Source organism: Neodiprion fabricii, chromosome 2 (assembly GCF_021155785.1).
Source record: "Neodiprion fabricii isolate iyNeoFabr1 chromosome 2, iyNeoFabr1.1, whole genome shotgun sequence".
In the NCBI taxonomy this organism is placed as follows: domain Eukaryota; kingdom Metazoa; phylum Arthropoda; class Insecta; order Hymenoptera; family Diprionidae; genus Neodiprion; species Neodiprion fabricii.
Window position 1 is genome coordinate 34,935,033 of NC_060240.1, and position 24,268 is coordinate 34,959,300.

General features: G+C 40.0%; 1 protein-coding gene across 1 annotated transcript; it reads right to left on the reverse strand.

The window, feature by feature from the left end:
• Positions 1 to 362: 362 nt before the first annotated feature.
• LOC124175775 (transient receptor potential cation channel subfamily A member 1) lies at positions 363 to 22,408 on the reverse strand. The gene is made up of 22 exons (XM_046556293.1): positions 22,163 to 22,408; positions 20,135 to 20,357; positions 16,858 to 17,040; positions 10,610 to 10,766; positions 8,430 to 8,520; positions 7,670 to 7,865; positions 6,470 to 6,679; positions 6,144 to 6,381; positions 5,857 to 6,056; positions 5,607 to 5,779; positions 5,411 to 5,523; positions 4,797 to 5,133; positions 4,571 to 4,715; positions 4,341 to 4,439; positions 3,980 to 4,216; positions 3,595 to 3,890; positions 3,394 to 3,520; positions 3,021 to 3,311; positions 2,741 to 2,900; positions 2,120 to 2,182; positions 1,711 to 1,838; positions 363 to 1,587 (listed from the first exon to the last, which is right to left on the reverse strand). Exons 1-22 carry the CDS (start codon positions 22,168 to 22,170, stop codon positions 1,432 to 1,434), a joined length of 3,831 nt encoding a protein of 1,276 aa, XP_046412249.1. The 5' UTR covers positions 22,171 to 22,408; the 3' UTR covers positions 363 to 1,431.
• Positions 22,409 to 24,268: the final 1,860 nt, after the last annotated feature.

A 24,268-nucleotide genomic window follows, 5' to 3' on the forward strand; every position in this document is an offset into this window, starting at 1 on the left:
GTTACTGCAATAGCACGTATAGAACTTCGCCTTGATAATTAGTTAGGCATGAAAGCAAATTATAATGATAATCGTATTTCAAAAGTTTTACGGTAAATCGAATTATTTACTTCTCACGAACTTGTTGATTAATTTAGAAACTTGCAATTTATAAGCACCGTATTACGTATCGTGAGAGTTTTTCACGTTTAATCTCGACCCTTTTTGGCACAGTGAACAGCGAGTAGGGGTTGCAAAGTTACTTGGAGATTCTATGAATTTGAACGAAAAAATACAGCGTTTGAAATTCGTGCAGAAGACGCGAAGAAACAAACAAGTAATAAATTGTGCTTGCATTAGAAGATATTTTGAAGTAGCGAATATTTGACACTGAAAACAGCTTTTTATTTATACAACAATACATCGATATATAAACTAAAATTTTGTTCCGAGATGAATTACCTTAACATACGTAATGATGTATATATAAATTAGTATTTTTTATACGATTTATAAATTTTTTTTTTTGGTACTTTCGGAGTTTCATCGCTTCGTCAATTCTCTTAGTTATTTACCTAAATTTAAATTGTAGTGATAAAAACTGCATTCATTAACCAGTCCGCCGAGCAGGTAAAGCTTTCCCTGCACTTTTTGTAGACCGTTTAAGTGCATACTCGATTCTTTATAAGTTTTAAAATTTACGAGTAAACAAATCTCAGCCTATCTACTATCCGCCACACCATATCGTAGTGTATAAAATACACTGTACCGGCAGTCAGTTTCACCTAAATCTCAGCTCCCTCACCCTCCATAAAATCGATTCATATAATATTATTATACCCTAAGTATCGTGAATTCCCTACACGATACGAAGTTTCATCGTCATTTCCAAGTAGAAAACAATTAAGGCATTCATTCGTAACAGTACGGAATGTACGGCATTTGTAACACTTTAGCAAACAATCATTACGATTTAACGAGTTCAGAAGTGCACCATGTACTTTGTACACGAGTGTTACGTATCTATATCTCAATCTAATAAGTATAATGTAAAAATTGACCTACATTATTAAATATAGTCTGAATAAATGTTCGAAAACAAAATAGTTTTCTTTTTCCTTTTTCAATCTTTTCATGTATAAAAATCACGACTGGCACTTGAGTTGCACAAGCAAATTCGAAAGGGATAAATGCAGTTGGTCTATATAGTGAATGAATTGAAATATGGCAATACATCAAACAAGTGTACTAAAATGATCTGTTATGGATATCACAACATTCATTTCGCGCCTGTGTTACGCACGGACTATATTCTTTGCGCCCCTGAAATTGAATTCGTAATTAAGCACCGTAAATACTGTTTCTTGTTAGCGCATATCAAAGTAGGCGAATTTATATACCCACACATCAAAACCCTCAAAGGGCGACAAGGTTTGACCTCCGGAAAATACTCTACGGTAACGATCCTCTGTTAAAGCTCACGGCACTTCGGAGTTTTCTGTTATTCCTTGGAAAATTCCATTTGTTGTTCATCTTTAGTACAAGTCTCAATTCACCAGGAGACACACCCTCGTCCACGTCGTCAGCCTCGGTTTTTATCTCCATTTTCTGAAGTGGAATAACAAGGGATGGTGCAAAATATTGTTCTGGGTTCAGCTACATTCATACTTTTCACCCTGAGATTTTAGAGCTTTAATCATTGACTATGAAATCGGAGATCGCGATGATTACCTGAACTATCAGACGCAATAGCTGGTGTTGCGATTCCAACGACAGAGTGATTTCTTTGAGTCGCCGTTTTTGTTTCTCCAATTCCTGAGTTACGTAATCTTCATTATTTTCTAGCACCATGTCTGTACCTAAGCGAAATAAAGCATAAAATAATTGCAATTGGCTTTTCCTTTTTCTCATTGCCCTTAGAATTGGTTATCCCGTAATCGAAATGCAAGTGTACATTTATCGAGTATATAAGTCTTATGACGTGGCAGACAATTAGATAATCTTTTACATCCATATGATACCATTTATATAATGTGACACAATATTATTAAACGTGACAAATTGTGTTGATTGTGTAAAAGTGCAAAAGTTTCCAAAATAAATATACAGTATCCAAATACTAATTGTGCACATGCGTTACCGTGAGCTCGGTTGGCGGCTGGAAATCCTGGTTGATTTTCTACCGCTACTCTGCGCGCATCGTCTGTAACACAGCCTCCTTCTGCTTAAGACACTATTACCAAACGGTGGAAAAAACTGACCACTGCAGTGTATCATTTTTTTCTCTCGATATCTCGATGCTCTTGTACTAATGACCGTATTTCATCACAACGACTTTCGAAAATATCATTATATCCAAACTATGTTTATGGAGCTTATAAGTGAAATATGAATGCAAGAATTTCTACGTGTCAAATGGCAGTACTAAGCATTCAATAACGATCAGTTTATACTTTGAGAAGAATTATCAAGCTTGACAACAATGTATCATCATTTTGTGAATCTACATTAACAACCATTCATGCAGCGTAGAGCATTCCAAGTGGAAGCAAACAGATATGAAAAAATTTATTAAGATTTTGTAAAACAGTTATTGCATGAAAAATTCCATTTTGACGCAAGGCAGTCGCAGAAAGATCGATCGGTTATACGGTTCTTTATTTTAACAATTTTGAACAAAACTTTGTAGAATTTGAACACGATCGCTTTTGCGTGCCCTCCGTAAAAAATGTGGAACCTTGTGTTTTGCATTTTTACCCACCGTCATCTGAAAATGGATTACAGAACCATTTCTTCAGCACGAAGTCAAGAAAACCAAGCTTGCATTTCATTTCGTTTGGGTAGACTTTCAGTTCTTTTTTGTCAACTTTTCTCAGTAACATTTGGGGTAGTTTCCTCTCGAGTTCGGTGTGCAAGACAACCTGAAGATGCGAAGACAGGAATTCAATCGAAGCCGCGGCTCCAGTCGCTGTTGGTACTTGCGGATCAAAATACTTAAGTGTTGATTCTCATGAGTAATCAAATACAGAAGGGATGCGTACCTGCATGGCCAATCTCTTCAATTGAGCATTCCTGCGGACGGATTCTATATCACCAATTGCTAGACCGTTGAGCAAGTTCATGAGTAAGATCGGCATAAGAACCATGAATAGACCGAGTATGATGAAGGCTGGTAGTGGAAAGGGTAGACCTTTAGTATCCTCAGGACGGCACTTGGTGCAGCGATGGTAATAAGGCTCGACGTAGGTTCCGTGAAAGTCTATTTCCCCCAGCATCATGGCGAACGTTGTCATAAGTGACATCGGTACGCTATTGAACGAGATGTGGTTGCCCTGGATTAAAGCGCCAAGATTTTTTATGGTTCAACAATATCGGCGAAAATATTGGACATTATTTAAGTCATTTGATACTCACCTTCGACAGGAGAATGTAGAAGGAGAGACCGAACGCGATAATGAGGATGGAAAATACGAGAAACACTTTGATCAACGTCTGCAGTATTTCGAGGAACATGACGACGTATATCCCGACCTGATCGAATCTGGAAAACAGGGTTTGAAAACGAGGAATTACATCTCTCATCGACATTGTTTTATCACTAAAAATTTTTCTCACCTTTGCAACAGTAATAGCAAATTAAACCAGCTAAGAAAAACGGTGATCGATGCGCAAGAAAACTGTATCTCGTCGAGTCTACCGATGAAAATTGGCACGACCATTATACTAGAAGATATGTATAAGAGCCAAGAGACCAGATTCGTCGGGTCAAGTAGATACTTCCACCTTTGCTGGTATAGCTGAAGTAATTCGCGGAAAACGCTCAGTGTTACGTAAATCATCGTCACCGTTGCGCTGACTGACATTGCCGTGGTTGTTTTGAAGTCATCGGTTGTCGAGAGACGCTGTCGAATCTGCGGAGAGGTTTGAAATTTTTATCTACTCTTTTTAATGGCGGAAGACGAACGGCTGCAATTGCTGCAACGAGTTTCTTTGACCTTACTTCTTCGTTCATGGTTACGTTAGATCCGTTCATATTGTTCATGTCGATTAGCATCCTGTTCCCACTAGTCATGTTCATCAGCTGCGACGAGAAGAGAGTGACGAAGGTGAGGAAAATCGTGTAGAAGAGAAGGTTGGCTATGTGAAAATATTTCCCGTAAGAATTCCATTTCATTTGTAGGTATTTTTGGCTGAGGGGATGTGCCAGAAGCTCCACTCTGCCGTGAATTACCATGGCCTGAAATATCCACAAATAGTTGGTAGCTTACAGGAACCGGTACGCGTTAAACGACGACCCAATATTCTGTACACTATGTGAATTTACTTTAGATGTTAGGATGACAATTTGAAGTGAGACTTACATTGAGAGCCGGGAGGGGAACAGGTGCGGCTGCTACTAAAGTTTCACCAAATTTATCATCCTGGGTCGGGCACTCGAGGCAGGCGAAGGAATATTTGATCTGTAAAGAAAGAGTGAAGAAACATTTACTGAAAACCTGAATCCAACTAACAATGAGATTGTTGGAAAAGCAATTATCAGCACTGGTGCAGCTATGAATATTATTTCATATAAAAATTGAATCTCACGAACGTAAAAGCATTTCGAGTCCTTTTTGCAGTTCGCTTTCGTAATACACTTGTCCTGGACGGCTTCGAACACCCGTGGCATGGATGCGATCAGGGCGAGAGTCACGCAGGGATGCTTGTCCGACTTCATAGCCATGATTTTTTGGGCCCTAAACGCGTAAGCACGAATGTCACAGATTTAAATAATCAGTAAGCAGTCCGCGAGAGAATTTTCAAGATTCGGAACTCACCTCTCCTCGTGAGTAACCATTGCCAACGCCGCTTCAGGGAATTTGTAATATATGGCATAATCGATCGCACTCATATCCATAAAATTGTAGAGCAGCTTGCAGCCCATTGATAGTAATAGGGATATGGCGTTGGGTTTGTTCTCCATAGTAGCCAGGTGCAATGCCGTGTTGCCATCCTTGTCTATTTGGTCCAGCAGTTGCGAGTGGACGCTGTGGAGAAGCTCCATGGTCTGAGTGTAGCCGCTCATTGCTGCTAGGTGTAGAGGATTCCGCCCGTTGTGATCTCGATGAAGAAGGGCACCTCTGTCCAAAAGTAGCTGAACAACTCGCATATGTCCTAAGAGGAGGAGTCGGCCTTTACCGAGAGCTAATGTATCTTCTAAGATCATACACCGTCAGATACGCGGGGTTTGGTATAATGTTATTCGTTGATTCATGGTGATGAAAAATGTAGCGAAATTGTCAAACTGCAGGTTAAATACTTGACGAACTTATTGAAAAAAGGGGAATTCGAATGATTCCTCACTAATTGTAAGAGTGTATTCTCGATTTTCAGTACGGCGAACCCTTAGGCGAAGCATAGAACTTCCGAAAGAGACAACCTCACAACATACCTTGCTGAGAGGCGATGTGCAGTGGCGTCAAGCCTTCCCCGTCGCTTTCGTTTATTATGAATGTTCCCTTCTCCGAGTCGAGAAGCTGCCGCGCGGTGTTGTACCTCCCGTACCTTAATACAGAGGCAGGTTAATTACTCGTCAGTTGTTTTATTATTCACATCAAAGTCTCGCGAAGCAGCGATCAGTTACCTACCTTGCTGCAAAATGAAGAGGACTTTCTTTGTTGTTGTTCTTCAGATTGATGCAAGCTCCAAGACGTATGAGGTTCTCCAGACTCCGTATGTGACCCTCGCGACTGGCGTAGTGGAGAGGTGAGCATCCGGTGTCGTCTTTTTCGTTCAACAACTGGAGCAGGCTCACGTTGGACTGCGAAGTGATGGATTAGCTCCCGCGATTATTTCGACGATGACGAAAGGATTGGATAACTGGAACAACTTAGGTACCTTGCTTACTTCTTCCGCGAACTCCTCCAGCCTTCCGCCGTTCATGACGACCAGGTGCAAAACGTTCCTGTGGTTAACGTCCTTCAGGTATATGTCCGCGCCGAGGCGAATCAGGCTGTGAACCGTTCTCCAAGCGCCCCTAGCAGAAGCCAAGAGCAACGGTGACCGTTTTTCCTTGTCCAGTGCGTTTATGTCGGCTCCTACGCTCGTGGGAATGAGAAACGAAGCACGGGTTAAGTCGGAGTCGAAATTCGCGCCAGATTCTCCACAACGTCAGTAATCCTTACCCTCGAGGATCAGGTACTCAGCTATCTCCGGATGGTCGAACATCGCGGCGCAGTGGAGAGGCGTCATTTTCTGTACGTCGCATGACGTCAAACATGCGTATTTCTCCGATGGCTGGAGGGCAAACATAAGTTTCACAATATCGATGGCACCCTGAGCGCAGGCCAGATGCACGGGGGTAGAATAGTCTTGCTGTTGGGTTGATATTTTCGCTCCTGATTTCAAACAAAGTTCGACAGCCTGAAAACGGCAAACAGGAAGTGATGGACAGACGTGAAGATTGTACACATTTTAATTGTTGGAGATGTGGAATCAGTGTTTCATTCACCTTGATGTCTCCGCCGTGAACAGCCGAGTGCAGGGGTGCGTTGCCTTCGGCGTCGTGGAAGCAGATCATGTCTTCTCGCGTGCAGCCCTTGGACTCACCCCATTGCAGAAACACCTCCATTGTTCTTGACGACGCGTTCTTTGCAGCCTCGTGAATCGGGTAGTATCCGTTGTTGCAGGGCTTTCTTGGCGAAGCTTGGAAATCGGTGATCTGTGGCGAACGATGATAAATTTTATACTAGTAGAAAAAGATTGGCCGTTGATTAGAGGGTTCGATCGAAATGCTCGTCGACGGCGTAAGCACGGAATGAACCGGTTGTGTGGTCGCTTGTTCTCACCAAATCGTGTCGTTTTAATTTTGGTATAGTTTAATTACTGCGCTCCGGTGGCTTAGCGTCAGTATCAGCCAATCTTCACTGTTAGATTGATGGGAAATTCTGTGGCATTTACGTAAAGTTTGATTGAGTTTATCATTTCAAAATATATACATGCGCAGCAAGTTTTTCTTGCGCGCACCCGGTTACGTGCCTAATTCATTATTCAGCGTATTTGTGTTTGATCAAGGTGAGGGTTGTTTGGGGTTGTTTATTATTTGCATTATTTTCAATTTACCAGAAAATTCACACGTGTTCGAGCAAATTGATTTCTATATTTATTGCTAATATCAAAGCTTCACTTATGAGGTTTCCGTACGAGAAATGCGAATGCTGCCACTTTGGCATTCGTTAGAATTGTATATAAAAATATACATTTATGTTGTGTTTTCATTCACACTATCTCGTAACAAGAACCACAGAACTCAGATATTTTTCATTCGAATCTCCAAGTTTAATTGTTTCTGTATTCTTGCATTAAGGAAAGGAATATTGAATTATAACAATTTTCCAAGAGTCAAGGACACTCATGATAAAAAAGAATTATGACATTTAAATTCAGTAAACACAAAAACTTGGCGCAGAATACTTTCGTCATGAATGCGCCAAGGTGGAATAAAGGCAGCGAGCTGCTGTGAAGAAAAAACATAGTTGCTACCGTAAATTTAGTGAATTATAAAAAAATTTTAAATCCAATCACTCATGCGGTAAGAAAGTTCAATATTTGTTCTTTGTCAGAGTTAGGAGTTTACTCGTGTCTTTTTAACTGATTTGCATGATCGATCCCTAGTGGGTGAATTGCAATTATTAAAATTTACTTCACTCACCAATATCCTGGCGCATTCGTCATGGTCATAGATGGCAGCGAGATGCAACGCCGTCCTCCCATGTTCGCCACCCTGTTGTACGTCGATTTTGTCTCGGTACTTTAACATCGTACTAAGTACATCCACTTTGTTCAATTCAGTCGCCATGTGAATTGGGGCCTGCTTCTTCTCGTTCAGAATTGAAGTATCGACGTTGCTACAATTAAGGCGTAGGCAGTAGCAGCAAGTGCAGGATCATACTTTGATTAATCATTAATGAACGGCGAGACGATGGTGCCTTTCAAATTAAGGGTTTATTCAATTAATAGTATGGTACAGACGAATTTGAGCTTAATGCCTATTAAGCATTCTCGGCCGACTGGCAACAAATTGACTCGACCAGTTCCGTAGAAAACTTTTCAATGAATGTGACCGCGGATTGAATAAATGTTTGAATTTTGTCGGAGGATTATTTTTCAAACTACCGGGTACTCGAACTCGAACCCATTAAAAGATAGAAACTTTCAATTCAAATTAACTAGTTACCAATAAATACGCTTTTGAACGGAAATCACATTTGTTTAATTGTTGGTAACATGGTAAAGCTTATATTATGGCAATGAAATTCTTATCTGGGTAGAAGTTCACCTAAGTAATGATTGTCGGGCTCGGTTACAGGACGCGATTCTTGGGAATAACTTCATCCATTTGAAGGAACTGCAGGTAAACTTATCGATGGGAGATTCCGGTTGGCAAAGATATTAGTTTTGAATCGACTTACTTGAGGAGGAGGAAGTCGATAGCTTCAAGACAAACGTTTTCGATGGCTACGTGAAGTGGCGTATTTCCGACATTATCTTGTAAGTTCATATCTGGAACAGATTACCCATATTGAGTTCATTCAGTCTGAAAAGAAGATAACGCGACCGCTTCATATTTCGCCGTAAGATCGAGACGTTATATTCGAAAAATGAGACCTAACGTAACCCCCATGACAATTATAGGACGTCGTTGTTTTCGTATTTTCCATCGGTCGTAACGATTTTTCTTTCATCGCGACAAAGGGTAAGACTTTTTCTGTAAACGTGATAAGAGACAAGTAAAAAGAACAGTGACTGAATTTTAGATGGTTCTCTTCAAAGAGAAACTTTTTTCAATGTTCGATCGAGTGGATTATTTTTACCAATTCTTTGAAAAAGTATGGCTTTATAGGCGTATAAAGTACTTGGAAATATCATTATCGGAGGAGAGATATTCCAAAGAATTTCTGGGGTTCATTAATCGGCTTTACAACGACGATCGTATAGCAAAACGAACGACATTTCATTCACTGATGTTTTTATCGATTCTAGACATTTCCAAAGTCAAGGCCACCCTTTCGTCACATTTCCCGGGGTTGTATGTATAACCACGAACATTTTCGAGAAGCTGCCTGAAATCGATGGAAGCAGGAGAAACTTTAACGCGGGAAGATTGCTTTTAACCCTAATTGGTCGCACCTCAGTAGAATCGCATAACGGTCACACTGGGTGAAATTCACCCCAGCTGCAAAAAATTGATATCCCGCTTCGGGAATGAGTTTTAAAAGTCTAAAAAATAATATCTATGTATTGTTTAAGGGTTGCAGAAAAAGTTTTCTTAGTTTTCCTAATCAAAATTGAATATTTAAATATTGTAAAACATTGGCAAAGTTAAGTTTCGAGTAAAAAATTCGAGTAAAAAAAATTATGAAAGTCTATTTCTGAACTCTATGAGAAGTTTGAAAAATATTTGGAGTGAAATTTATCCAGAGTGATCAATTAGGGTCATACAGACGTTCAGGTCATCTTTCACGAACGACTAAGGAAGCGGAACTCTACGGTCAATGGAATTACGATGTCGCGATCAGAACCGACCCCTCACTGCCACTTTCGCATACGGCTAACTACATCGTCGAAGTATTGAAATTACAGTCAAAGACTCGTTTGATGGCGAACTAGTTACGGTAGTTACATCATGCGGTTTCACTGCTTCCAGTTTTCCGCCCGAATGCGTGAGAACCAGTAGTGTAAACAAGCTGCAGCACTCTGAGGAAATGAGATTGAAGACCGTTGAAGAAGAGCTGGAGGAAAAAAGGAAGAAGCAAACTCTGTAGCGCGGCAGGATAGCACATAGTTTAATATCTCCTGGGCATCCTAATTACTTTGGTCCTGCACGTGAGTGTGGCTCAGTTGCTCCATTGACTGTTCATTTAACGAAGAGTTACACCCGTTCAAGTTTTTTCACAGTTATCTCATACTCTTGGCTGCCCGCCAGTCCGCGTAACGATCCGACCACCGCGATCTTAAAGCTGGTACACTCCTTTGCGCAGACGAAGAACTGTGCCAAATCAACATGGAGAATCGTAAAACTGAGATGCATGAATCGATACGCTTTCATTAAAGTCAGCAAGGGACAAGTGGAGGAAGGTCAAGAACTCGAGCTTTCAATTTCTCTATTCTGGAAGACCTACCCCTACTTTTGAAATGAAGTGGCAGAACCGTCCGAATTAAAGAATTGGAGAAGAGGGAAATCTGATTAAAAGCCACCCGCAATGTCATTTGCGGCAATATTAGTGGACACGAGTGAAACAAAAGTTCTATTAGGTATGTATAGATGAAACTGAGAAAATGCGAATAACGCAAATTAAGGTATCAGTAATTCTAGAAAAGGTTTTAGAGTTATATCGTGTTCAAAATTTGCTGGGATGTGGTCAGTGGGTAAAATCCGCCGAAAACATTAGAATAACATCAAAAACATTAGCCTTAAACTATTTCGACAATTTTTTTCAAATTCATTTCGTATTGCAGGGATATTGATTCGCTTACACCGTTAGTGGATATTTTATCTTGTTAATTATTATATTTTTGTTTATCCAGGCGGCTGATTTATCTTTATGGTTGGCGTTCGCCCTTTTCACTCTGCATTTCAATGTCTACTTACTTCCGCCGTTGGTGTGAATAAACTGGAGAATGTTGACTCTGTTTCTGGCCGCGGCTTGATGCACCGCGGCCCTACCTCGGCCATCCTGGATGTTCAGACGACCAGGTTCGTTCCGGTAAAGCCGTGTGAATTCCTCGAGACTTCCGCTCTCGGCTGCCTGGAATAGCAAAGCAGACGAACGATGGGATTAGCGCAACCGTTCGTTACGCCAGTCAGTATAGCGACTCTCGTTGTCAGTCTTACAAGACTCGCAGGGATTAAAGGCAAGAACGAAAGTGGATGTCAAGGGTTAGAGGGTGAATAATGGGGTGGCTTAAATATGTATCGCATCAGCGCCAAAAGAGATAAGGCACGGAGGATTAGTTCAAGCCGATAACTATGCAGCAAGACGCTTCAGACATTCTTTCTCTTCTTGTCGATTATCACAGTTTACATATTTCAGTGGACGGAAATGGGTAAATTGTTCTGTGTATACTTGCTGCGTTTTGGTATGAAGACTTAGCAAAAATTCCAGTCACAATTGGAAATGGTAAAGACATTAAACTTCGCAATGCTTTAGTTGGAATACGGAATGAGAATGAAAAGTTTCTAACCACCTATGTAGGGTTGGACCGAGAAGATTCTGTTCTAGTTTTTTAAGCTCGGTTACAAATTTGGAGTACTGGAGGTCACCATCGAGCAGATGTTCACGCGAACCGCATGTGGATTATTGAATAATCGGCTTTACAGTTTTTCACAGACTTGCAATATTGCAGTTTGATGTTTGCAATTTACTCTACGTCGAGTACTTGGTAAGCTGCGCGTTTTTTACGCTACCTATGGAAATTAACAATTTGAATCAAGCTCTCATTGCAACGATTAGTTTTTTGTCTTACAAGAAAAAAGAAATAAGAAAAACTATTTCACCCGTTTTGCAGGATTGGGCTAAGTAGGTTAAGAATGTGATGGCCATAAAACCACGTGTAATAAGATACTGTTTTAATATACCCTGCAACTTGAGACAAAATTAGGTTGTCAATAAAATGTGATAGGTTAGGTAATTATAATAAGACTAGCCTGTTATCGATTGTAAACTTCGTTGAATTTCTTTGACGATATTTGGCCGTTTCCAAGTTTTAGACATTTTCTCCGTAATAATTGAATTGCGAATACATATATATCAATGCTTAACGTAATCATCCGAACAAAGTTGTAAGGACCATGTACGTTTCTTTATTCTCGGCAATTATTGATCAATCAATAAAATCTAAGTGAATCACGAGATGGTAGAAGTAAAATCGTGCAAAATCCACGTACCCGTACATTTTTGCCTTGAATTATAACCCCATAGATATAATCCAAAAAGTAAAAATTTTTTACGCGTTTAATTCACGATCCTTAAACGCAGGGCCAAATAAGTGTTGCATTAATACTGTAACTTAATGTAACCAAAAAATAAACTTTCTGTGAAAGCAGTTGAGAATAGACGCGTTAGAAAGATTTTCCCATAATTTTGTCGTTCTTTAAATCTACATTTAAATATTAGCCTGTCTATTGAAAAATTTTCAATACTCTCGCAGGTCAAATTGTGGAACTGTGAGAAAAATCGTGATTTATATTGCAAAATTGAGGTAGCAAATTCCAACGTAATTTCGCCATGCGGATGGAAGGGGCGGGATTATTTGACTAATGTTTGAAGCGAGAGAAGATGATGTGAAATACAAGTACCTTTATCAATTCGTCAGGAGACAATTTCCTCAAGGATTTAAAACCGATAAAGACGGTTCTCCATCGGCGAGCCATCTTCTGCCAGTTTCCACGTTTATTTACGGCTGTCATACACTGTTGAAAATGTTTTTTTCGTAAACTTTCTGGTCTTAATTCGAAACTCCATTCCCATGTACAAAATAGTAAATTCACCATACGGATATAGTACATTTACCACTCGAGTTCATTGAATTTCATGTGCAATTAACAGTAAGAACAGATACGAAAGAATATACATTTACTACACAAGTTTGGCGCGTTTGATAAATTATAGTCAAGCAAAAGCATTTTCTATCAAAGCTTAGTTTATGAAAAAGAAATTCCCAAATCGAAAAATAACTATGATGCTGCGAAAATAAAAACAGTATTGTTTAATTCCTTTTACTGTGCGAAAGGCGTTTGTGTAGCGAATGTATCATGAATTGACAAACATTTTTAACAGTGTAATACATCCTGGAATCGGGCACTATAGCCGAAATGTTCATTTGTTATCGCTATATTTCAACGTTACAAATAACTTCAGATTATAATTGTATTTTATTTAGTTCACAGTCAGAACTAATGATTAATTAACGGATCAAAATAAATTATCAGAGTCTTCATCCAATTTTGATGAATCGCGAGTACGCCCAAAAATGCTTTCTATCGATTTTTCTATATATTTTCTTTTTTTTTGATGTTTTATTTACAGTAAACAGTTCATATCAACAAATTTAGCGCACTTGACGAATGTCTTCTTTTTTCAAAATTATTTTACCATTAATACCGAATCCTTGGAAGCAAACAACTTATAGTATTTAAAATTTGACTGTTCAAACAAAGTATCACTAGTAACAGATATTGAGAGCACAAGTTGATATCACTGATCGTCAGTGATTTATTCTATTAGACTGGCCTTCAGGTTTTTACCACGATGCTGGTACCTAAGCGTTTTCACAATCACTTCGTAGGAAGGAAATGTTTTTCAAACAATCGATGCTCACTTATATTGGCACTTTATTAAAAATTGCCGAATGACATTCGGTTGCTCGAAATTAGTGAGTGGTAAAAAATTGTCGAACGATTGGGCGGGAGATCGTATTCGAACGAATCAACTACTCGGCCGAAGCTTGCAGGACGCATGACATATCGCCACGGAGTGTTAAGGCAGTTCTGGAGAGAAAGCTGGGACGCCGAACGTCGCCGCGTTGCTTTCGGCTGCGCGTGAAAATTTTCAAGGACAGGTAACCGCCCGGAAAGTGGAAAAGCGCGTGGGTTCGAACACCTCGAAATAAATGATGCCTCTGGCGAAATTATAAGGAAACTCATTCGCGTGTAGGCAGGTACTACAAAAAATTAAAACAACCCTTTGAAATACCAATTAAAATTTCATATGCAAAAATACAATGATAATTTTATACCACAACGAATGCCAAGCTCATATTGCACGCTCGAAAAATCAACTCTCCACTGTTTCATCTATGTTATACACTAACGATCAGTAAAAGCTGCTGATATTCCTCGGTGAACTCGGTTGAACAACTGACAATGAGCACTAACACCGTCCTCGACTTTGGTTCTGTTTTCTTGGTCTTCAAAATGTTCGCTAATTATAATCGAGTTACGTAATGCCTGCTATGTTAGAGGTGCAGTTCACGTGTTTGGATTATGGAGCAGGGATGAGTAAACTTTTAAGTAATCCCCAAGTTCAACCAGGTATACTTCTCGCGGGCAGATACTCCAGGATCCACGACGGCCAAACAGTGTTGAGTTTTCGGGTAAAAGCTTGAGTACATGTACACTCTACAGTTTAACCTGCGCGTCGAACGTGCACAGTTGCGTAATTGGTGATTCCAATTTTCAAGGGTTTGAGATTTGATCGATACACTAATTCCACCGGCTCCGCAGTCGCGTAATTAACATGGGACTTTCATCGGCGAGGTTCGTTCGATTACAGAGTTTGGTAACCACCAGGCAAAGACCCAAGGGGTCGTTCTTCGCTAGAAGACGACTCGCAATCAAGAACCTTCTGCAAAATTGTTTATCAAGAATTGCGCAATAGATTCTGGCACGGTTTCTCTTCGGTCATAATCAAGTCCGCATCTAGTTTGCACGTTAAAATCAAGTTAGCAACATTAATATAATTACTTACCACGTCGATACTAAATCACACTGTGCGTTCATAAATGCAAATTAACAAGAAACTACAATATGCTTCTCAAGTTCAGTAGTACAATGAAGATATAAGATACCCCGTAAATTTGTGCGCTTCAGAAGCTCATGCGGTGTGATCGATATTTGTTTTCTTCTTTATCTACCAATTTAATGTATAGAAACATGTAATCCACTTTCCGAAATGTACCCTTGTCTAGAGTTTGGGGAAGGGATAATATTTTTTCTCATACCTATATTAACGATAACTGTACATTACTCTTACGCTGTATCAACAATATCCACGTTTGCGCACAAACTATATGCTATGTTGCTTTATATGTATAGAGCGGTAAATGAGTTTAAGTTTGGTCGTGAGTGCAGCCGAGCCAGCAGCGCCAGTGGCATTATTATAGTTCAGTGCTGCACAATCGAATGGCTAAGTACACTTTTGTAAATAGGATCCCTCCAAAAAGCACCTTTGATGATTCACAATAAAGGCGTGATTGAAATTTAACCCTTTGCTTCCACATCTCTCTGGAATCACACTGGTGCCATACTGGGGTCAGATAGACCCTAAACTTATCAAACTTAAAATGATCAAGTATGAATAACAAAATATGAATAACAAAATAATTCATACATTGATGATAATCTGGCAAAAAAAAATTAATTTACATTAGGTATATGAAACCACGAATAGGGTTTAAGTAAATATTTGCCAACCTTATTGGCTTGCATTGTGTAGCACAAAAGTTTACAACCCATATAATGATAAATGAATAACACGGCTAGATGTCATACTTGCTTGTCAATCGGTAAGCCAGGTCGAGGTACACATGTGTGTCTGAAAGCTGATTTGAGGGAAAATTACATACGATTGTACGATATCTCGTCGATATTATATACTGTCTTCCAAGCATCACTCTCATCATCGAGTTAGATTTCACAACCGTGCCAAACGACAGTCAGGCAGTGAAATACATTCGCCACATGATATGCGTATCTGATTACGGTATCATCAATATCATACCAGTGTGGTCATATTCTGTACATTTAACATGTTGTTCTAAACTAATGTCTATGACGTTAAACACTTCATCAAAACTATAGTCCGAGGAAGTTGTCGAATTTACCACACGTTGAAGAATTAGAATATTTTTATTACTGCTCTCTGAATATATTCACAACTAAGAACGAAGGTTAAGTCGATGTAATAAAACTACTTTTTGAACGGTATGCAGCTTTTATTCTGTTACGTGTATCAGCATAGTTTTCGTTCGAATTGTTCGTATCTTACCTCTTATCGTCGTCGCATTGCATATCATTTCGTGACTGACGAAATGAAAATGTATCCCACGAAACATGCCGTTCTGCGTCATTCAAATTTGCTCACGTCAAGCTCAAAATTATCGCCATGCGATCAGACTCGTTAATAGAATAGTTTTTTGATTAGTATCTGACAGGAAATTCTACTTTCGTGTAAAATATAGCTTGTGAATTTGTCACGCGTTCGTTTTAGAGCACGTTCAAAATGCTTCCTTATTCATTATCCCGACTATTTCAACAACAATTTTCTCATAATCCTAAGTGAAGGTAACTTCGCAACTGATCTTTTGCTCATTGCACAAAAGGGAAATATATCCACTGCCTATATCAAGTCACATTACACATTTCAATTATCACTAGTCAAGGCATTCGAGTTTGAATTATAAGCAATAGGTATGTGGCAGATGCAAAGAGCAATGTAATCATTGTACACCCCGCGAATAATTAGCGATATTTTTTTAATGTATTTCCGTTGTTGAAATTTCGAAGCGACGAGTAGCAAAGTGGCTTTTAATCTTACAGCCAAGTGCCATATGCTGTCTTTTAGCCGTTACCAGGTGATACGGATAATGGGTGAAAAGAATCGGCGATTATTTCATGTATACATGCACTCATGTGGCGGGAGATCATCGAAGGTATTTTACTCGCCATAACATTGTACCGGCATGCGTGAGCTTCGATGTTACGCGACAGCCAAACACGCATACACACCACTCATGTCACGACGTACGATTTAGAGCGCATCCGTTCACCCTTTGATCAGCTTCGGTCGGGTGAATAAAAAACTTTGGCGTATTGCTTTAGGTGTATGATCTGTTGGCACTGACTGGTGGAAATGTAAAAAACAGTGAAAGAAAGGAAATATTGCTGGATCACCAGCACTAAGGAAACTGTAAAAAATCAGTGCGCGTTGCAATCGGGAAATATGTTTAGATTCCCTGCATTCCCATAGCTAACTGAAACCCTCCGCAGGGTCTTTGACTGGGACTCAACGAATGTTCGCGGAGAAAAGACTGCTGATAAAGTATGAGCAGCGGACTTACCCTTAGAATACGGTAGGGGCTGTGGCTGAGGAGACAGACTTCGGCCAATTTTTCTACTTGTGGTTCCTCGCGAGATTTTCCCCGTGAAATCCGGTTGCCAGACTTCGGTATCATCGTTTGTAGTTCTGCTTTCTGTGTTGTATTTTTTTCCCCGTTTCCGATCCCACGTTTTTTCATCCAGCGCTGCGAAAAGCAAAGGGGGATTAAAAGTGAAAAACAATACGTGCGTGAGCGTTTCTCGGACCGTACTGACATTTTATACCGCTTTGAATCAAAATAGAAATTAATCATCTCGTTTTACAAATACCAGCTTATGATGTTACAATTGCAGGGGACTTCAATGGAATTTGTTCAATTGAATTAAATTTGATTGACACTAGAGCTCACACCTGTTTATTTGTCAGGGATTCTCGATATTTCATTTGACTGATTAATTAATTAGTTGCCTATTCTCATTCGCCAAGTGAGAGGAACGCTCGTTAAATCAGCGTTTCTTGTATTAGACCTTTTCGTTTGTTCACTGGTACCACTCAATTTCCTAATTTCTGGTAGTATACCACGGAATTATCTGTTTATTTTGTTTTCAAATAAAATCATTGCCTTATAGACCTTAGCGAACTTGTCTTTTTACCACCAGGACAATTTGTTTTATTACAAGGATCGTGTAAAAAAATTTCCCCCCTACAGCACAAAAATCATCATTTGGGGCCGCTTCTAATTGTTGAAAGTGACTTTGGATCAGAAGAGAAGTATTACGGTACAAGCATTGGACCGATCTTGATTCAGAATACACGCAACAGAAGAATAATGACGTTCAAAGAGAATCTAATTAAAAGAATAATTAAATATAAAAATGTGTCAAAGTAAGAGAAAAAAAGGAGAAAAAAAGGAAAGACACATTTTCAATATCTTACCGCGCTAAGACGAAGATTTTCTTGGAAATGATTATCGCGGAGTCACTAATCAACGATGTAAAATTGCACGTGGAACGAGAGATAAAGCGAGACGAAATGTGGACGAGGGTGCGTTAGAATAGGACGACTGATTCAGCTGGGGGTGCTCACCCTACTGAAAGCCTTAGTGCGAGCAACTGTCGTCTGTGGCGCTAACACGGACTACACGGTCCTTTAACGCTTGAAAAATTTCAAGAGTGTATACAGTATTTTGTTTGCTCGTTTGTTTGGCAAAGATAGCGACCATAATATTGTCCTAGTGTTATGATAACAATCGAATTAGGTACTATACGCACGACTTGATATTCGCATTTTTCATTTCATTTATTTCTTTTCGCTCCATTTCATTAATTATTTTTTCCTTAGGATGGGATGTGGTCTCTATCAACCATGTTTCGTCGCTCTAATGGATGGAAATTTATGTCAAGCTCTCTGGCGTTAAAACCGTTTTTATATTTTAACTTATTTCATTTACTTCGTAGCCGCTGACCCTTGTTACATCTGATAAACAACAGTTCGCGGAACGGAAATAACCATGTCTAATTGTATAAAACTTTGAACTGTTTGCAACGGATAATCATCTCATTTTCTGCAACTTTGTAATCGCTTAATTATTTACATGATTTAGATGCAAAGGAACCGATGGTGACAAAATTAGATACACCGTTTGCTTTGGCAATGAAAAATCTTTTTTCGCGAAATCATCATTCTATTATCTATAGAGTTGAAAAAATTTGCCCGATAGATAATGTTTGTTATTAGCACCAAAGCAGTCCGTGGTAACAGTTTTATGATTTTCTGTTATTTTTAATCCGGTCACACGGTTGATTTAGAATTTTTCTACTTGTCTAACGCTACCTGCGGCTATTTACCCTCGATCAATATGGCGATTCTGAATTTAGGATCGCAATTGAGATCGATCTCACCTGTTTCAATATAATTAACGGGGTCAGCAAGACCAAAAGCTGCAAGGTAGTTAGAGTATGTAATCGAATTGCAGCCGCAAAGATTTAATATCAACCCAAGTTACACGTTGATTATAAGAAACGCGAGTGTACTATCGCAATTTGATCTTGACAACAATAAGATCGATAGTCAAGATGAACGCGAGGAGCGTTTTATACGTGACTCTTCTGCTACTTGATAATTCTTCTGCTGTTCATTCCTGCGCTGTGTATTATCGTATTACACGTTCAATTTGTTCGTTCAAACGAAAAACACTCGATTGAGAATATAATTCTCATTCAGTTTACGCCGAAGACTTCGCTTCAGATTGTTAATTAAAAACGAAACTGGGTGGCACTCGCCCATGATTTTGATGTTGTACCAATTACTCAGTCATAAAATACGTCAAGAACAGAAATAATCCGGTCACTTACTCATTTACAAAATTACCATTACGACGTTCTCGTACCGTTTTCCAACAACCATGCGATTGTATTCGAACAACTAATATATTGTGCAAATACCCTTCTCGGATGTCTTTCAGCAATGCCTTTCAAAACGAGCACTGAACGGTCGTAAAAACGAATAATGCTTGGTTTTCTGCCTGCCAGTTCGTGGGCGATAAAATGACCACTTGAATATTTAGTAAACAATAGGGTTCTCGCGATAGACGTATATTCTTGGCCAAAAACGACAAGTCCCCTTATTAACGAAGGTACATACAACGTATCTGTACCCGGATCTAGTGAACGCGTTTGAAAAATACATAATAGGTGCAAGTTATTTTCCGTGGGGAATAGAATTGCTCTGCGTTCTATTCCCTCGTCCTGAAATTTACATATTTTTGGCGACACTCCAACGTCTCCGCAGGATGATTCTCGAGTGCGACGCGGTTGCGGAATCCTTACTCTGATAAAAAGGGTCATAAATCCAACAGATATTTCGAACCTGCTCGCGATATTACCTCAGATGTGCCTCCGCGCCGCTGGGACAGTCGGAAAATATCTTGCGCGAGCGATATATCAAAATGATTTGGCTACTGTTTTCATGTAAAAATATCGTCGGACCGTTTTATCGTAACGCACTACTTCCTGTACCGCAGTGATGTATTTATCGATAAATCGTTAATTACAAATAGAAATACCCGAAATGACAATTTTTCACTATTTCGAACACCTTCTTATATACGTCTTGAAGTTTGATTCTCTTCCCTGTTAATCTAATTTCAGGAAACCAGTGTTTTTTTCATAACGCGTTTTAGAGGGTTGACGTTTTGTGGCATATCATTTTGGTCTCGAGGGTTTCAGTCTCGCCAGACGACAGTTTACGCTTATCTCACAGTTCAAGAGGCTACGTAAAGTCTCAAAATTTGAACGTACCTCCCAAGTAGAGAGAGTGCTCTCGTGCCTGCCAACATCGATGACAACGGGCCCGGGAGGGTCGTCGTTTCCAAAATGAACGAGATCATTTCCGGTTGTCGGAGGGTCACTGTTACTGTTATTGTTGATAGTATTCTCCTCGCTCGAAGCCCCTGCGCCTTTGAAGGCCCGAACGTTTTGCAAAAAGTACAACGGGTTCGGCATTTCGGTAATTAAACGATATCTGGAACGGCAAATTAATTGCTCAGCGAGATCCTAATCGACTTTGGTTTTGAGTTTACACAGTGAAAAGTTTCGACGCAATATTGGTTGCTTCGTGATGTACAGTTTTTTACTGGCTTTTACAGTTTGTTAATGTTATTTTTGGCAGAATACAAATTTTTCAGGCATAGAATCGAGGTGATTCAGGCGGAAGAACAGTATAACACTATATTGAATTGACGTTTTATCGAATTAAGATTTAAAGAAATGTTGAATTTGAATTTGTTACGTATCGAATAGGACGGACTATTGCATGAACAAAATTCGAATGATGGTGGATTTAGAGAAAAAATTTTTGTCACTTGGCAATGCGGGTGAAGCTAATACGAAAGTTGTTCGGAGTTCTTTTTTTTACTACTTTCCCAAACTTCTCATTTCGCGATTTGCGTAATCCATTTTAACTCCACTTGAATGGATATACGTTCATGTATGGAATATTTCAGCTCAATTCGACCATGCCTCACTTGAAGTCTCACCGACTTTCTTGATTTGTTTCAGAAAAACAGTTTCTTGGAGAACTGGATCAAAAATGAAGACTTTCACGTCCTTTTCAAATACGTTGTTTTACAAATACTTATTGAAATATCAAGTGACTTCGTATTTAAGTAATTCTCGGCTGAATAATTCTCGATAATTTCTACTGCGAATTTTTATAGTCGCATAGTCTGGGATTCAGAGAGAAGAAATTATTCCCGAAAAATATATCAAAATAGAAAGTATAATCAATTGAGGTAAGTTTGTAATAATTTATTAATTTGAACACTGCTTACAAGAAAAAAACAAATAAACAGTATGTAAGCGTTCAAGTTTAAAATTTTTTTACCCAGTATGCAACTGGAAAAAGGTTCTCCGCCTGTACCTTATACTGAACTACAAGTCAAATGGAACAGAAAAATTAGAATTTGGGTAAAATTGATCCTATCAAAAAGTCACATCTCTTCTAAAATTCATGATTTGACCGGCTGCGTTGAGTTTTTGCTAAAATTTCGACAGCTCCTAATAAGAAAGACGTTATATCTTCTGTATATAGACATAAGAGATATGTTTTTTTTTGATCGTGACGATGTGAGATACCTGTTTCTTATCATAGTAAGTCATCGATTCCAGAAACCAAGCGACGCGGCTAATTGATCGCGGGTCAACTTACGTGGAAGTCTTTCACGAGCAGTAAAAACAAATATACTGATATCAACGATACCGGGAAAAACGAAAATTTACCTTGTTGAAAATTAGTCTGAAAATTACAAATCTAAACAGTCTGAATTCCGTTCAGATGAAAGCAACTGGACATATTTCGAAAATGATCAGGCAATTAATTCGCTACGATTGCCAACAGTATTCTACCGACCAACGTCGAACATGTCGAATAATAAATATCGTCGAAGAGGGATGAGTTCTTTAACATGTCGCAGGAACGTATCGCGTGATGGATTTTGTAAGGTAGTGAATAAATAATGCGACTTTGTTTAACACACGTCATCGGGAACCTGAGTAAACGTATACTTTCACTGAAATAATGATGGTTTAGATAAATTTTCTGATGTACGTGATCCGGGTTCTCAGTGTCCCAAGGGGGTGCGAAATTCAAGCTGAGACAACCGCGTGCGTCGGAATACGCAGCGCGCATACTCCTCTGCACTCAGACGTCATTTCCTGTCGGTGATGTCTAGCGGTCACAGGAATCAGATAACGGATTGAAATAGAAGCGTTGAGCCCCGACAGGTATACAATGTAAAACTTAGCAAACACCGATAGAAATCTGTTTACTTGATCATATCGACAGGAACTCACAACGCGGTAAAACTCTTGCGATCCCCGGAGTTAACGATATTATTCTTATAGATATAATTTCTTCACCAAACGCAGAACTGCACCGCACTAAATTTTACAAAGGCACGATTTGAGCCTAAAGATCCGATACGAGTCACGGCACACGCGACTAAGAACGTGCAACGCCGATCAAACCATCCTCCGGAGATTGGCTTCCGTATTTCGGCCCTCGCAACTCGACTATGCCGACTGATGATTATACGGACGAAACGTTATACAACGCGTGAATAAAATCGATGAAGGAATTTGGCAGAAGGTGTGATTCGCACGAACGATCCTCAGACACCCCTGAAAATTTTTCGAATCACTGATATCGCTCCGTCTCAAACGTCACGCGACGAAAGCTGCCCTCCTCGAACGTACGTGCGAACAGCCCGGCCACTCCCGTTCGCCAATTGACACAAGCGAAGTAGAGCGACGATTCGCGAATCCGCGTGTTATACCAACTCGTACGCGTACGGGACATGAATACGCACGCCTGATGCCGCGCCGCGAGTGAAAACCGCTCTGGGTATCGGGCCGTTAATTACGTCAGCGTTCGGAACGGCGGCTCGACGAGGCGGACGCAATCGAATTGCAAAAAATTTCTGGCACCGAAACGCACCGCGAAGCACGAGCACAGCTGGGAAAAGGGTGCGGAAGGGCGAGGGGATAACCAACCTCAATCAAGACACATCCTTCGTGCTTTCAAGTCGCACCCACGTTGAGTTACTCACTCACTCGCTGACTCGAGATTGCTTCGAGCTACGGGGTTTCCGGCGCGGGGCTTCTTCGTCTTGAAAAATAAACTCCTCTGTTCGACGTGTTACTACGTATTTTGCGACTAACTCACTTCTACGCGGGAGCAGCTATCGCATTTTCCACATCTGCCCTCCTCGCGTCGCGATTTCGTTTTCGAACAATCGCGTGCCTGCTTTTCTAACAAGGAGGAAAACTTTCCGGTCTCGTACTCACGATCAGCCCGCAACGGGTTCGGGGAGTGTCCTTTCCTACGTGTTTTTTTTTTTTTTTTTTACAATTCTCTTGCACTGCGGATGGAAATTCCGGAAGCAGCAGCGGTTGAATGGTATTTATTTAATGTTCTTTGGAATTCTTAACATCGGCAGCGATGAAGTGGACCTTTTATCTTCCCTGATCTCTACATATACACATGATTTGTACAATATGAAAAACATAATCGAACGATATCAGTGGTTGAGATCGGTGTTCGGCTATCCACCTGGAGAAATATAGCTGCCTGCAATGTTGAATCGAAAGCGAGCCAGCAGTGAAGATAAGAGGAACTCGTTGGTAAAGCGACAGGATGAATAATGACCGTAGTTTTTTCGCGCATAGACGAATACTTACTGCTGTTATATTTTACAAACTGACCACGAGGGGTTTGAAATGCGAAAACAGTTAATAAACGGCGCAGTAAGAATTCTATGCCTACAACATCATAAAAAATGTTTGAAATAATTATTCGTCAACGACGACTCATCGCCGAGATGAAAGTTGTGAGACCTAATAGAAATCGATTTTCCGCAGCATTCTATTCGTACGCAGATGCCCAGAATTTTCCGTCAACTTATTCTACCTTCGTTTCTACGTGTCCCTTTTTCGCGAAAAGTAAAAGGTACCCTCCTAATGCACGAGAAGTGTCACTTTTACGTCGCAGAACTTTACGCCCCTCTTTTTGGCCTCCGCACGCGGCTGGTAATGTATTTGTCCAAGGCGCGGCGATACTTGAGTAAACAGCATACGTGTTCAATGCTATTTTTCATTTTGCACTCTAGAGTGCTACAAAAGAGAATAGGTAGTTAGCGAAAAAGCAGCGTTAGCCACGTGCAAAACCCCGCAGGATTCAAACAGCAGCGGAGCAAATTCTTTCAGGTAAATTGTTTCGGTTATATTGGCCAGGCTTTCATCGCGAGGTTACAAAGGGTTGCCGGGTAATATTACCTAGTTCAGAAAGAACGGGAGAAAAAGGCTGGGGCTTACTTTCAGGTCAACTTGCAAATCTAATTCTCGACCAAACCTGCCCTCGGCCGTGGCTCAAATTGC